We start from the raw sequence: 12905 nt of genomic DNA on the forward strand, positions 1-12905 counted from the left end.
TTAATTAATAGTAGTTATTATATATCTTGTCGATTATTAAAGTTTTTGTGTCATCAAAATAGTTGAAGTATAATTGTTTCAGCATAGTCTAGTACAGCATAGAAAAAAAAGTAAAAATGCCTTATCCTGAGAAGGAAGAAAATAATAAAGAGAATCAAGAAAAAAAAGTGGTACAAATATTATTTCTTAACTATACATGTTAAATTTATATATTTAGTGACATGACAAAAAACGTTCAATTGTTATCTTTAGAAAAAGAAAAAATCATCCAAGATAGCTGAAGGACAATTGAAGGAGAGTGTTAAAGAATCAGTAGAAGAAAAGAAAAAGGAAACGGAAAAGAAAAAGGAAATGGATAAGAAAAAAGAAGAGGAAAGAGAAAAAGAAAAATCTGATGTTGAGACAATAAAAGCAAAAAATTTACGAGATAATGTTTCCGTGGAGAAATCGATGATTTTCAACGCTGTTTCTCTACCTAAAGAAATAAAAATTCGAAATGAAGTAGGAAAAAGTGATTTGATCAAATTGTCAGAGCTAAAAGAAGTAACTTATTTAACTTGTTCTAATTTGAAGTCCTTCTTATAAAAATTACATACATATTATGTATTTTTTCAGGCATTTCAATTATTTGACTTTAATTGTGATGGTATCATTGATTTAGAAGACCTAAAGTTTACTTTCATAACTATGGGCAAATCCGACATATCTGAAGAACAATTACAGAGAATGTTATCAGAAATACCGACTCCGATTGATTTTGATGCGTTTATTACACTTTTTGGGTGAGTTAAGAAATACCACATAATGTAAAGAATAACATGAGAAAACAAGATTAACTTGTATGTGTGTATATACATATACACAATTTATTAATAGACAAAAAGTTAGTGAAATGGACTCTGAAGAAGTTATCACTGCTGCATTATCAACTTGGGATATGAGAAACATCGGAATGATTCCAGAAAACAAGTGATGAGTTTTAAAAATTAGAGATTAATATAGATATGAAAATAAATTATATTGTTTTTCTTTTTTTTTTTTTTAGAATACGTGATGATCTTCAAAAATTTGGTGACAAATTTACAATTAAGGAAGTTGATCGTGCCTTAGAGGAAGCACCAATTTATTTGCAAGATGGTAATGCAATGATAGATTATATTAAATTTAGTAACAATATCTGTGGTTTTCAAAATCTGACCAAAGCTAGACAATATCAGAAAAATTTAGAAAATGTTTAAAAAACAGTTCTGATATTTGTTAATATTATGTAGAATCAAATGATAATTATGAAAATATTCTGTACCCTGCAAACTCTGAAAATACAATTTAATTTATCGCAAAATAAAAAAAAAAGTAATTACATTGCATAATTATTTCGATATATTAAGTATATGTAATCCGAAGATTTTATGATAATTTAACAAAGAAAAATCTCATCTTTCATTATAGTATTATTGACCACCCTTCTTCGGTCTCTCGCCAAATATAGCAGTTCCCACCCTTACATTTGAACTTCCAAGTAATACCTATAAAAAATTTAATTAACTTGTCTGATTTATATTTCGTGTAGATAAAATATTTCACAAATTTACCGCGTGTTCATAATCGGTAGACATTCCCATTGAAAGTTCCACTTTTTTTATATCAAGTTCTAATTCTTTACATAGATCTTCTCTACATTTCTTCAAGCGTAGAAAATCTGGATTTGGGCCGTTTGAAATATCGTATCCGTAGATACCTATTGTCATAAGACCAGTAAATTCCAATTGTTTACAGTTATCCATAATATGCTTCACAAGTTCTGATACTTCTTCTACTTTGCAACCACTTTTTGCTAAAAATATTAAACTTCATAAATAAAGTTATACACGCTCCAATGAAATACGTATGTTAGTTGTTATTTTTATTGTTATAATATGATCAACATAAATAAATTTCTATATCACTATTATAGAAAACATTAATTAATATATTTTTTTTAATATAACCGAATTTAAATATTAGTAATGAAAAATTAAAAAAGTGAATATAAATATTAATCAAGCAGTAATTTATATTCCTAAGTAATATTAAAATATATAAAATAATACATAGTAAAGTATAAAAGAGGAAATATACAAATAATGTAGTTAAGTAATAATATTTTATTATAAATTAAACATATTATGTTGCAATTATACAGAATGATGGAATTATACAGGATGAAATAAAAACATAGTTTAAATTGTTACTATATGAAAAAAATAAGATGGAAATTATTCTTAGATTTAGTTATAATAATTGAATATAATGGATTATGGCATAAAATCTTTTATTGTACCTTCTTCTTCGCTTGTATTGACCTGTACCATAATTTTCAATTGTGAGTTTTTTTCATTTACTTTTGAGAATGCATTATCAATTGCAGTTGCAATTTGTTTGTTATCAACTGTTTCAATGATATATAAATTTGGTATGCTTATAATTTTATTCACTTTATTTTTTTGTAAATGTCCAATAAAGTGCCATCGGATATCTTTGCATTTATCAACGATAGATGAATCAAATGCTTTTTCTTTCAATTCATTAACATAATTCTCTCCGAAATGTCTTTGACCAGCCTCATAAGCCGCAACAATCAACTCTGGAGGCTTAAATTTGCTTACAGCTACTAAACGAGGTTCAAAATAGGTATATTCCTGGGAAAACAAATTAAGATTTTTTGTATTTTCTTTATAAAGATGTATTCGTAAATAAATAATAAACTTGCATACATAGAAATGGGAGGTCAATATGAAACTACTATTAACATTAATTGAGTCAAATACTTCACTGATATGATGATATTACAACTATTTCCATAAAAAAGGATTAGAAAGGATGTATAAAACAGTTTCCCTGTGGTATCTAATTTATTGCATGTACATTAAAACATTTATTGTGTCAAATTAATATGCAAATTAATAGTTTATTTAAAATGGTACATCAGTGACTTTTCACTCGATGTTAATTCTGCACAATCTCAAGGCCCGTACAATATATTCAGAATATATTTGTAGCACGATCCTTTTTTCAGTACTGTTGATGGCAATTTAAATTCTTCGACATTTCCTTAATGGCTGTGTACGATAGTACGTCATGGCAGTAGTTGCACTGCCTACATCATTCTTTCAAGATTTACCACCAAACCCTCCCATTAAATTACCCAATCCACCTGCGGCTCCCTGTTGCAATTGCTTCATGATATTTTGAAGGCCTGGCATACCACCCATTTGTTGCAAGACACGTGGGTCCATCATTTTTGCCATTTGATGATTCAATTTTGCCATTTGTGTAGGATTAACATTTTTAGCCATATCACCTGCTTTGAATAAACCTTTGATACCACCCATTTTTTTCACAACAGCTGCAAACTTTGTATACTGAGTTATTAAGTCTTTCACTTCTTTTTCAGTTATGCCAGCACCTTGTGCTACTCTCACAATTCTTCCTGGTTGTTTACTAAATAATTTGGCACCATCCCTGCTGTCTAATTCCGCATCATTCATACTATCCATAATAGTCATAAGTCTCTTTAACCTGGCCATTGATTCTTGCTCAGTTCCTTTTGACATAAAATCTTGACTAAAACCAGGAATCATTCCCATTAATTGTGAGAATGGTCCCATTTTCATGATATTTTGAAATTGTTCATACATATCTCTTAAAGTAAATTGACCATGTTTAATTTTTTCAAGTAATTCTTCATTATCATCTAAGTTTAATTCATTTACTTTATCAATAAGTCCTTCTATATCTCCCATACCTAATAGCTTGCTAATAAATGGTTTTGTTTTAAATGGTTCCAAATCATCTATGTGTTCTCCCGTTCCAACAAATATTACAGGACTTTGTGTTGCTGCAACAGCAGACAAAGCACCTCCACCTTTCGCATGACCATCCAATTTTGTTATGATTATAGAACCAACATTTACACGTTCTTTAAATGCCTTAGCTTGAGCTTCACATGCTTGACCTATTGTTGCATCCATTACAAATATTATGTTGTCTGGTTGAACAGCATTGGCAACCTGTAACATCTCTTCAAATAATGATTCTTCTTGTTTGTGCCTTCCACTGGTATCAACAATAATAATTTCATAGCCTTCTTTCTTAAACATTTCTACACCTTCTTGAGCAATAGTCACAGGATCCACTTCTGTATAACTGCCATAAAATGGTATTCTTGCTTTTGTAGCATTTTGTTTTATTTGATCGTATGCACCTGCACGGAATGTATCGGCGCAGACTAAACATGCTTTCCAATTTTTCTTTAAATAATGGTAAGCCAATTTGGTACAAGTTGTTGTTTTACCCGCTCCTTGCAAGCCAACAAACATGATCACATTGGGACGGCCTTTCACAGGTTGATATGCTTTAACACCAGGATCTATCAATTTCACCAATTCTTTGAAAACAGCACTTTGTATCATACGCCGTTTATTAAGACCTCCAGCCATATCATCAAAATCAATAACAGTGCGAACATTTTCTCTTAATTTCTTGACTAACCTAATATTTACATCAGCTTCGAGCAATGCTGCACATATTTCCTTTAGCATAGAATTTAATACATCCTCGTTTATTACGGTCGCATTGCTAAGCGATCGCAAAGCCGACGTAATTTTACGTCCTAGGTCAGCTAAGACCATTTTCGTTTATTTATTTTCACTTTTCAATATGAATATTCTTGTTTAGTGGTTAGAAAATTGACGTTGAAAAAATATGTCAAGATTATTCCAATTTGGCCAACACGACATGACGACACATCCGGTTAGTCATTGATTATACAATAAGTAAGACTCTCACAATACTTCAGTTTTTGTAATAAAATATTTGAAATGCCGATTTGTATTTTATGAATATTTGAGAATGTGTAAACCGTTACGTGAAACCTTTGTGCTCTACTTTGTTCGTATTTTGCTTTAATGATTATCATTCACGATCGCCATGATACATCTGTGTGACCGCAACAAAAAATACAAATAACATTCATAACCTCCGATATAAAATAAAATGTACATATGCATATGCATAAAATATTCATAAAATAATGGGAATTATCGTACCGACCTAATAAAACACAATTTTCTTTTTATAGGATTTTTTAAAAGATATGTTTGTATGTATGTGCATATGACGTATAACCAAGGACAATGGGTATGATTCAAATAAATCACTTAAATTTAAAGTTAACATTATAGTTTTACGAAAAAAATATATAGCACTGGCCATATATGTATTTCTTTACGCTTTTTCGCCTTTTATCTGTTTAACAACAAAATGGCGACATACCGGTTCTCGTTTAGCAGATGCAGCGTTGATTTTGTCGCGAACTAATTTCAGACCTTCAACCACGTCTTCCATTTTGTACTTTTTAATATGATTAATAACTTGCTAAAAGTAATAAAAAATTCTCGAAATTATTACATACATTATTTAATTTATTGTTTAGTTAACAATGATTCAAACTACTTTTAGAATATCTATATAGTTTATAATATACTATATAAAAGATAATGTTTAATATTTTAAATAGTTGAAAATTGATATTATCATATTGTGAAAAGATAAAGATTTTTGAATACAAAAATAATTCTTTGTAAAATAAGCAACTTCAAATGCATTAAAAACTCTTCTATTACTTACATTCGAATTTATCGCTTTCATAAATAAGGAAGACGAATAAATGCAATCCGAGCGAACCTAAACGAACGTGAGTGAAACTAAGAGAACGTGAGCGTAACCTATCGATAACGGAAGAGAACTAAAATCTTTATTCTCTTGCGCAGATTTGCTTTCTCTGATAAAAATTTCCATAAAACTTCGTACAAAGATATGATATTGCAAAATTTCGTATGATAAAAAACTGAAATTAGATTATTACTGTTTGTTATCATTGCGCTTATATACAATTGACAGTCATATAAATTTTGATATGTCAACAGAGAGAATCATTAATTCATATTACTAATGCTACAACAAGCTGTAACGTATAGGTGATATGACAGCGTGAAAATTAATCTTGACGGATGATAACAATATTTAAAAGTTTAGTTAATGTCATTCATCTGACGTATGCATTTAGATATCCAACTAAGTAAAGTGTTCAGTGATTATTCTATTGCTACGAACGCTATAATATTATAAAAGTATATCTAAAAAGTTTTAAAATACAAAAACGCAAGAGGTGTTATCGAAGGAAAAAGTAAGGCTATTGAAAATTGTACAGATTGTGACACAAAGCGTAATATGAATTTATTTCGATATAAATTAATCTTTAAAAATTAATCTTTAAGTTACGCCGTGTAAATTTTAATGCGATTTAGAACACAACCATAAATATTGTCATGAATATAATGGATATAAAAGATAATTCTGAAAATGATAATTTTGGATCTTATCATGCTTTGCTGATCGCATTCAAAACAATGAAGGAACGTTGTCAACAATTACAAACAAGATTAGCTGCTGTAGAAGAAGAAAATTTGTGTTTAAGACTCGAATGTGGAAAGGATATGTCTACTGCGATTGTAAAAGTCAATAGTAATGACAAAGCTGTGATTCAAACTTTACAGGTTTGTACCGTTTTTCTTAGCATTTGTATTTAAATTAAATTATGTTTTTATACATCATCATATTTTACAGGAAAAAGTAGAAAATCTTAAAAAACAAAAGTCACAATTAACCCATCATGTCTTTATGGTTGCTGCAGAAAATCGTCATTTATGGAACCGACTAATCAGATTATCAAAAACCAATAAGTCTTTAGAAATGCATTTCACAAAAATTTCTGATGCATTAAAACAACATCCTTCTACTCAATCATTTGATATTATGTCACATAGTTTTTGTAATATTCCATCTCCTATTAAACAAGAAACAAATAAATGTATATTGGGTATAGATAATGGTATATATAAAAATGTATAATTTAAGCCAATTTAAAATAAAATATTTTTTAAGTAACATTAAAAGCAATAAAAAACATTTATAGGTGAAAAAGAGCAGAGTTTGGAAGAAATATCACTTAAACTTATCAACAGTATTATGTTAGAAAAATCTGATCTTGAACAGCAGTATGCAGAGGTAAATATGAAGTGTTTCTTTTTTTTTCCAGGCATTTACATAAAAATATAATTAATTATCAAGAATATGTATCATATAAAAATAATATAACAATTTTATGTATTAGATGGTAGAATTACAAAATAACGCTGACTTAAATTTACAAAATATTGGTTTCACTTATCCAGAAGATTCTGATACAGATTCATTAGAACAATTAAAACAACATGATGTAAGATTATCACAAACAAAGGATGCCTTATTAGCACAACAGAATAGATTGAAAAGAGCTATACAGAATATGAAAAAAATTAAAAGAGGTATGTAAATTCATATATATAAATAACATCTTTTTTTAGTTATCTTTCAAAGCATCATTTTGTAAGGTACAACATATAATATTTTTATAGGAGGAATGTGTAATGGTTGCCGTAAAAATGCGAATAAAAAAGTTGTGCATATAGGAATACAATTTAATTCAGCTGACAGTTTTCAAGAACATGGTTCAACACAAACAAGTTTACCACCAATAAGTTTATCTTTAGAAAAATGTGCTACTGAAAATTCAGATACTGATGATAAAATTTGTCCATTATGTGGATTTTTTTATGGAAAGTCTATCCCATTTGCAGAATTTCATGAACATGTTTTGAGTCATTTTACGAAAGATACATCTGTAGATGGGTTTGAACTTGTACATTAATCCTATGTATAGAAAAGTGATGAAAAGCAATTCTATAAAATCTGTTGTCAATTTATTAATGCAGTCTAAGTTACTGTTGGATAAGTACAAGATAGTAAAATATGTAAATAATTGATAATTCTCATAGATCTATTTGCCTTATTTATAACATTGTTTTCAATCAGTGAATTCTATAAAATGTTGATACATTATTGCATCAATTATGAAGAATAGCCAACAAATATTTTACTATAGATTATATATTTGTATCTTGCATACTACTGGATATAGAAATTATTTACAAATATACTACTTATTTTCACAATAAAAATATTTCTAAATCAAATCAAATTAACACACTGACATTACAAAGATATTATAGATTGTTTAATAAAAATTAAATCTCTGTAATGATTAAAATAGCATTAAAAAAAGGAGTACAATAAATGTTCAAATAACTTCTATAGAAAATACTTTGAATTGTTTTAAGCAAGTTGCGACGGTTTTATATCTTTACTATCGGAAGGTTCAACTGTAGATGGTTCAAGAAGATTTTCATGAAACCATTCAGGTCGTTTCTTTGGCATCTCTATTACTTTCTGTTTCTAAATAAAAAATGAATGGTACAAATCAGATTTTAAAATAATGTAAAATAAACATTTTTGTTATATTAATATAAATCTAAAATATAATCAAATAATTATTGAAGTACCTTCCAGAAGTCATCCGTCTTGCCTTCTTTTTCTCCTTCATAAATAACAATAACATCTTCCTCAACTGGACTTAATCCTAATTTTTGTTGGATGGCATCTTGGATTTCTTTTGTTTCTATTTTTACTTTTTCATAACAATATCCTAAACAATAATGTACATATATTATTAAGTTTTTATGTACATTAAATTATTAAAATTAAAAAATTTAATATTGAGCTAAACTAATTACCACATAAAAGTCCAGCCTCGTGATGACTACCACAATTGGGACACATCAAAAGATTAGTTTTTGGAACAGGTGGTTTCCAATTATATTTTGGATGTCCAAATCTTCTACTCATACGTTTTTCAATGGTACGTCTTAATGTTGGAACTCCCCACAAAAATCCATCTCCAATGATGTCTTTTAAAGAAAATCGACCACGATTGTTTACAGTGCATGGAAGATTTAACCCATTATAATCTATTGCACATAATGCTTCTAAAGAAATTTAAAAAAATTAGTAAGAAAAATGGTTATATTTTTAATTATTAAAGAGCAGATACTGTAATGTAGGTTATGTAATAATTTCTCTTTCTTCTTATACAAATATATACATACAAATATATATATATAAGTAAATATTAACCTAAAATATCAAAGAAATTTTTATTTACCTGGAGGAAATTTACGATTAAAAATTATGTGTAATGCTTGTTCAATTTTTTGAAAAGCAGAAGTTAATCGTTTTATCATAGAAATTGCCATTATGTAAAAATTCTATGAAGAATATAATTAAACTTGCTCAAATTGCATTCGAAGCGTGAGTGACTTTAGTGATAAGTATAGACAAAATATGAACTACAAGCACTATAGGGAAATAACACTGTAGGGAAATAGTGTAATATTCGTATATAAGCTTCTTAGATTATTTCACTCACTTCACGAGTAACCTAATGATCGATTTAATGTATGACAAATATTTTGTATATACTAAAAATATTAATACATTTGATATGTAATTATTTTAACGTTTAATTAGAATTAGAAAGAAAAGATTTTGTAAATACATTACTTAAGTAGTACTTGCATTACATGATTTATGATTAAATTTCAATATATTACAAGTAATAATGATCCAGCTCTTAAAACTCATTTATTAACAAATTACTATTTGACTTCTGAAGTAAAAGAAAAAAAAAAGAAATACATAAATACGTGTCGCGAAAAATATGTAATTATATCAAATTATTTTAAAAGAAAATAATTGTCGCAATTAAAATGATTGATAAAAATTTTCAATGATATTTTTCTGCGATTAGATGTTACATTCTATTTTAATTTTTCAATAAAATGTTAAGAGAGATTAATATATTTAATGTGACGTAATGCGCATGCGTCGCGCGAATCGTTTAACCATCTTCACGACGTAAACAACGCCATTACTCTATCAATTTGTGCCAGCCAGACACTCGTTCATGTTATTCTCGTTAATTACAGATAATTAATAAATTTTATCTAACGTAGACTCTCTTTTTATATATCAATCGATAGTTAAACGCATGATTTTCATGGAGTCGTGTTCACAAGACGGCTCATTATCGTATATATATATATATATATATACACAATATATATATATATCTTATCTGTATATATTAAATCAATAAACATGTGAGACGATGTTGTTCACAGTGTACTAGCACTATTTATACTAACTCAACTAACCCGATTATTGTTATGTGCAATAGATGTATAAATTACTCAAACTTATAAAATGATATGATAATGCATGGCGGAGTATTTCCCGCTTACAATTGTGGTTCATATTTTGTCCATACCTGTCGCTGAAGTCACACACGCTTCGAGCGAAAGGTGAATTGACTCAACGCGGTATTTTGTCGATTTGTTAATTTTTAAATGAATTTTTGTTGATAAAAAATTATTACTATGCATTATATCAATATGTTATAATAAGTACAAAATATATTAGATTAAGTATTCGTAACCTCGATATACGTAAACATTAAAAACTGTTACATTATTTTCGTAGTTATATGGATAAAATATACTTAATATTAGACACCTTATTTTAATGCAAGTTTTTAAAATTTAATATATTTTAAGTAAGTATATCACTTCATACATATTTTTATATATACCTGTATAATTTATATATAATACATAGTATAAGTAGATTATTAAAGTGAAAATTTATTATATGTTTAGAATTTTCTAATGAAAAATGTCAGATGCTTTTGAAGAAATACAAGCAATTAAAATCAAAAGGAATAGTTTGCGTGAAAAATTACAAAAACGGAAAAGAGAGAGACATGAATTATTTACTCTTACTTCCTCCATTCCATCTACTTCAACAGCTGATTCACCTCTTCCTGGTGGTAAAAAAATCTTCATCTTTTTTTTTTCTTTATTAAAACATTACACAATTATATTTCGAAAATATAATTTTGTTTTTTAGATTCCAATACGTCTTTAATAAAATCTGACCATAATGAATACGAAAGGGATATTCTTTGTATATTGCACGAATCTTTACCAAATCTACCAATTACATCTGCAGAAATAATAGATCAACTTCGTAAAAATCTTAATGCTGATGTGTCTTCCTCGGATATCCATAAAATTTTAGAGAAATTAGCCGCACAAGAGATTATTAAGTTAGTGAGTTTTTGTATCATTATTTGATATCTTTTTTGAATATTTTTATCAACAGTAATTAGCAAGTTATATACATAAATGTTGTATATATTATATTTATTTTAGAATCAAAGAAGTCACAGAAAATGAAGTTTTTGGATATACAGTTCTCTCTGTCGCAGAATCACAATCATCATGTCTCTCTCAATCTGATGATACAGAAAATCCTGAGAGCGCAGAGACATCCGCATCTGAATTAAACGATTATATACCTTCAGAGAAACAGATGAAAATAGATAAAAAGAATACAGAAGATATAATGTCACTGATCTCAATGCCGACAATAAGAGAAAAAGAAAGTAAAAAAGTAGGAGAGCAAATCTTGGATCTTCTGTCAAAACAAACATCTAAAGAAAAATCATTAGCTGAGAGATTTCGTTCTCAAGGGGGTGCACAAGTTATGGAATTCTGTCCACATGGAACGAGAGTAGATTGTGCCAAATTAAATGGTGGGCCAGGTTTTGCAGAAAAATGTAAAAAATTACATTTCAAAAAAATTATACAAAGTCACACAGATGAATCATTAGGCGATTGTAGTTTTCTTAATACTTGTTTTCATATGGATACATGCAAGTAAATGCTCATTTTATATTTATATATATATATATATGTATATGTATATATATTTAATATTTATCATGTTCATATCAAACTTTTGGTAATTTATAATTGCATCTATTTTATAGATATGTCCATTATGAAGTAGATGGTCCTACTGCACAAATAAAAGAACCAAATGATTCTGATGGTATTAACAGTACTATAATTAATAAGACAACAAACGTTGATAGTAAAAATGGTAGTAGCACTAGTTGTGCAAGTAGCGTAGGTAGCGAGTTAACTCTTTATCCACCACAATGGATACAATGTGATTTACGATATCTAGATATGACGGTTCTCGGGAAATTTGCTGTCATTATGGCTGATCCACCATGGGATATTCATATGGAATTACCATATGGTACAATGTCAGATGATGAAATGAGGCAATTAGGAATACCTGCGCTTCAAGATGAAGGGCTTTTATTTTTATGGGTAACAGGAAGAGCAATGGAATTAGGAAGAGAGTGTCTTCAATTATGGGGTTATGAAAGAGTTGATGAAATTATTTGGGTAAAAACAAATCAATTACAAAGAATTATAAGGACTGGAAGAACAGGTCATTGGTTGAATCATGGAAAAGAACATTGTTTAGTGGGTATGAAAGGAAATCCACGTATTAATAAAGGATTAGACAGTGATGTTATTGTAGCAGAAGTTCGTGCAACTAGTCACAAACCAGATGAGATTTATGGTATTATTGAACGCATGAGTCCTGGAACAAGAAAAATTGAATTATTTGGTCGTCCACATAATGTACAACCTAATTGGATTACACTTGGTAATCAAGTAGATGGAGTACATTTGATTGATCCACAATTGATTAAAGCCTTTAAAAAGCGTTATCCCGATGGAAATTCAATGAAACCTACAAAATCTTAAAATCAATTGTACATTCAAAAATGAACAATTTCATAATTTGTCTCACTTACATTCATACCTTATTACTCTTTACAGAAGTACAAAAATATATAATTGTACATATATTTTTATAAAAACATGTACATATCTTATACTATATTATTTATAATATAAAATAGTCTTGAAATATTTATTGTATAATAAAGAAACTTAGGAGATTTTAAGAATTTTTTATAAATCTAAATATTTTTTATTTCAAATAAA

At 28.1% G+C, this 12905-nt stretch overlaps 6 protein-coding genes across 13 annotated transcripts; 3 read left to right on the forward strand and 3 right to left on the reverse strand.

Annotated features, from left to right (window-relative positions):
• The first annotated feature begins 41 nt into the window (after window positions 1–41).
• LOC124425734 (myosin regulatory light chain sqh-like) lies at window positions 42–1259 on the forward strand. 3 transcript variants are annotated; one of them, XM_046966516.1, is made up of 5 exons: window positions 42–170; window positions 253–543; window positions 616–782; window positions 877–969; window positions 1046–1259. In XM_046966516.1, the coding sequence occupies exons 1-5, from the start codon at window positions 117–119 to the stop codon at window positions 1236–1238; spliced, it is 798 nt and encodes a 265-aa protein (XP_046822472.1). In that variant the 5' UTR covers window positions 42–116; the 3' UTR covers window positions 1239–1259. The 3 variants fall into 3 exon arrangements, with proteins under 3 accessions (XP_046822472.1, XP_046822474.1, XP_046822475.1); XM_046966518.1 differs by having other exon boundaries at window positions 253–501; XM_046966519.1 differs by lacking the exon at window positions 877–969.
• A 51-nt stretch (window positions 1260–1310) lies between these two features.
• On the reverse strand, window positions 1311–5970 carry LOC124425733 (pyridoxal phosphate homeostasis protein). Its single transcript, XM_046966515.1, has 5 exons — window positions 5668–5970; window positions 5314–5415; window positions 2321–2678; window positions 1593–1834; window positions 1311–1526 (listed from the first exon to the last, which is right to left on the reverse strand). Exons 1-5 carry the CDS (start codon window positions 5686–5688, stop codon window positions 1452–1454), a joined length of 798 nt encoding a protein of 265 aa, XP_046822471.1. The 5' UTR covers window positions 5689–5970; the 3' UTR covers window positions 1311–1451.
• LOC124425730 (signal recognition particle 54 kDa protein) lies at window positions 2873–4670 on the reverse strand. The gene has a single exon (XM_046966502.1). It carries the CDS (start codon window positions 4668–4670, stop codon window positions 3150–3152), a length of 1521 nt encoding a protein of 506 aa, XP_046822458.1. The 3' UTR covers window positions 2873–3149.
• LOC124425731 (protein spindle-F) lies at window positions 4896–7844 on the forward strand. 4 transcript variants are annotated; one of them, XM_046966503.1, is made up of 7 exons: window positions 4896–5036; window positions 5120–5178; window positions 6348–6596; window positions 6667–6931; window positions 7016–7107; window positions 7214–7406; window positions 7497–7844. In XM_046966503.1, exons 2-7 carry the CDS (start codon window positions 5143–5145, stop codon window positions 7787–7789), a joined length of 1128 nt encoding a protein of 375 aa, XP_046822459.1. In that variant the 5' UTR covers window positions 4896–5036; window positions 5120–5142; the 3' UTR covers window positions 7790–7844. The 4 variants fall into 4 exon arrangements, with proteins under 4 accessions (XP_046822459.1, XP_046822463.1, XP_046822460.1 ...); XM_046966507.1 differs by having other exon boundaries at window positions 6456–6596; XM_046966504.1 differs by lacking the exons at window positions 4896–5036; window positions 5120–5178 and adding an exon at window positions 6085–6226 and having other exon boundaries at window positions 6318–6596.
• On the reverse strand, window positions 7820–9604 carry LOC124425736 (39S ribosomal protein L32, mitochondrial). Its single transcript, XM_046966521.1, has 4 exons — window positions 9140–9604; window positions 8712–8963; window positions 8481–8623; window positions 7820–8373 (listed from the first exon to the last, which is right to left on the reverse strand). The coding sequence occupies exons 1-4, from the start codon at window positions 9228–9230 to the stop codon at window positions 8254–8256; spliced, it is 606 nt and encodes a 201-aa protein (XP_046822477.1). The 5' UTR covers window positions 9231–9604; the 3' UTR covers window positions 7820–8253.
• A 123-nt stretch (window positions 9605–9727) lies between these two features.
• On the forward strand, window positions 9728–12852 carry LOC124425728 (N6-adenosine-methyltransferase subunit METTL3). Of its 3 annotated transcripts, XM_046966500.1 has the most exons (6): window positions 9728–10337; window positions 10516–10588; window positions 10692–10861; window positions 10942–11140; window positions 11247–11753; window positions 11867–12852. In XM_046966500.1, the coding sequence occupies exons 3-6, from the start codon at window positions 10708–10710 to the stop codon at window positions 12660–12662; spliced, it is 1656 nt and encodes a 551-aa protein (XP_046822456.1). In that variant the 5' UTR covers window positions 9728–10337; window positions 10516–10588; window positions 10692–10707; the 3' UTR covers window positions 12663–12852. The 3 variants fall into 3 exon arrangements, with proteins under 3 accessions (XP_046822456.1, XP_046822455.1, XP_046822457.1); XM_046966499.1 differs by having other exon boundaries at window positions 9728–10588; XM_046966501.1 differs by having other exon boundaries at window positions 9728–10588; window positions 10692–10858.
• The last annotated feature ends 53 nt before the right edge of the window (window positions 12853–12905 follow it).

This window comes from Vespa crabro, chromosome 7 (genome assembly GCF_910589235.1).
Source record: "Vespa crabro chromosome 7, iyVesCrab1.2, whole genome shotgun sequence".
In the NCBI taxonomy this organism is placed as follows: Eukaryota; Metazoa; Arthropoda; class Insecta; order Hymenoptera; family Vespidae; genus Vespa; species Vespa crabro.

What these genes read in the sequence shown, in the direction of transcription:
- LOC124425734 (XM_046966516.1), top strand. Translation starts at nt 117, where the DNA reads ATGCCTTATCCTGAGAAGGAAGAAAATAATAAAGAGAATCAAGAAAAA. An exon ending in AATTGTCAGAGCTAAAAGAA is followed by an intron (nt 544 to 615) that starts GTAACTTATTTA and finishes GTATTTTTTCAG; the next exon opens with GCATTTCAATTATTTGACTT. An exon ending in GGAATGATTCCAGAAAACAA is followed by an intron (nt 970 to 1,045) that starts GTGATGAGTTTT and finishes TTTTTTTTTTAG; the next exon opens with AATACGTGATGATCTTCAAA.
- LOC124425731 (XM_046966503.1), top strand. Translation starts at nt 5,143, where the DNA reads ATGTATGTGCATATGACGTATAACCAAGGACAATGG. An exon ending in CTGTGATTCAAACTTTACAG is followed by an intron (nt 6,597 to 6,666) that starts GTTTGTACCGTT and finishes CATATTTTACAG; the next exon opens with GAAAAAGTAGAAAATCTTAA. An exon ending in TTGAACAGCAGTATGCAGAG is followed by an intron (nt 7,108 to 7,213) that starts GTAAATATGAAG and finishes TTTATGTATTAG; the next exon opens with ATGGTAGAATTACAAAATAA.
- LOC124425736 (XM_046966521.1), bottom strand. Translation starts at nt 9,230, where the DNA reads ATGGCAATTTCTATGATAAAACGATTAACTTCTGCTTTTCAAAAAATT. An exon ending in CGAGGCTGGACTTTTATGTG is followed by an intron (nt 8,624 to 8,711) that starts GTAATTAGTTTA and finishes ATTATTGTTTAG; the next exon opens with GATATTGTTATGAAAAAGTA. An exon ending in AGACGGATGACTTCTGGAAG is followed by an intron (nt 8,374 to 8,480) that starts GTACTTCAATAA and finishes TTTTTTATTTAG; the next exon opens with AAACAGAAAGTAATAGAGAT.
- LOC124425733 (XM_046966515.1), bottom strand. Translation starts at nt 5,688, where the DNA reads ATGAAAGCGATAAATTCGAAT. An exon ending in CATCTGCTAAACGAGAACCG is followed by an intron (nt 2,679 to 5,313) that starts GTATGTCGCCAT and finishes TTGTTTTCCCAG; the next exon opens with GAATATACCTATTTTGAACC. An exon ending in CTACCGATTATGAACACGCG is followed by an intron (nt 1,527 to 1,592) that starts GTAAATTTGTGA and finishes AATTTTTTATAG; the next exon opens with GTATTACTTGGAAGTTCAAA.
- LOC124425730 (XM_046966502.1), bottom strand. Translation starts at nt 4,670, where the DNA reads ATGGTCTTAGCTGACCTAGGACGTAAAATTACGTCGGCTTTGCGATCG.
- LOC124425728 (XM_046966499.1), top strand. Translation starts at nt 10,708, where the DNA reads ATGTCAGATGCTTTTGAAGAAATACAAGCAATTAAAATCAAAAGGAAT. An exon ending in TGATTCACCTCTTCCTGGTG is followed by an intron (nt 10,862 to 10,941) that starts GTAAAAAAATCT and finishes TTTGTTTTTTAG; the next exon opens with ATTCCAATACGTCTTTAATA. An exon ending in GCCGCACAAGAGATTATTAA is followed by an intron (nt 11,141 to 11,246) that starts GTTAGTGAGTTT and finishes TATTTATTTTAG; the next exon opens with AATCAAAGAAGTCACAGAAA.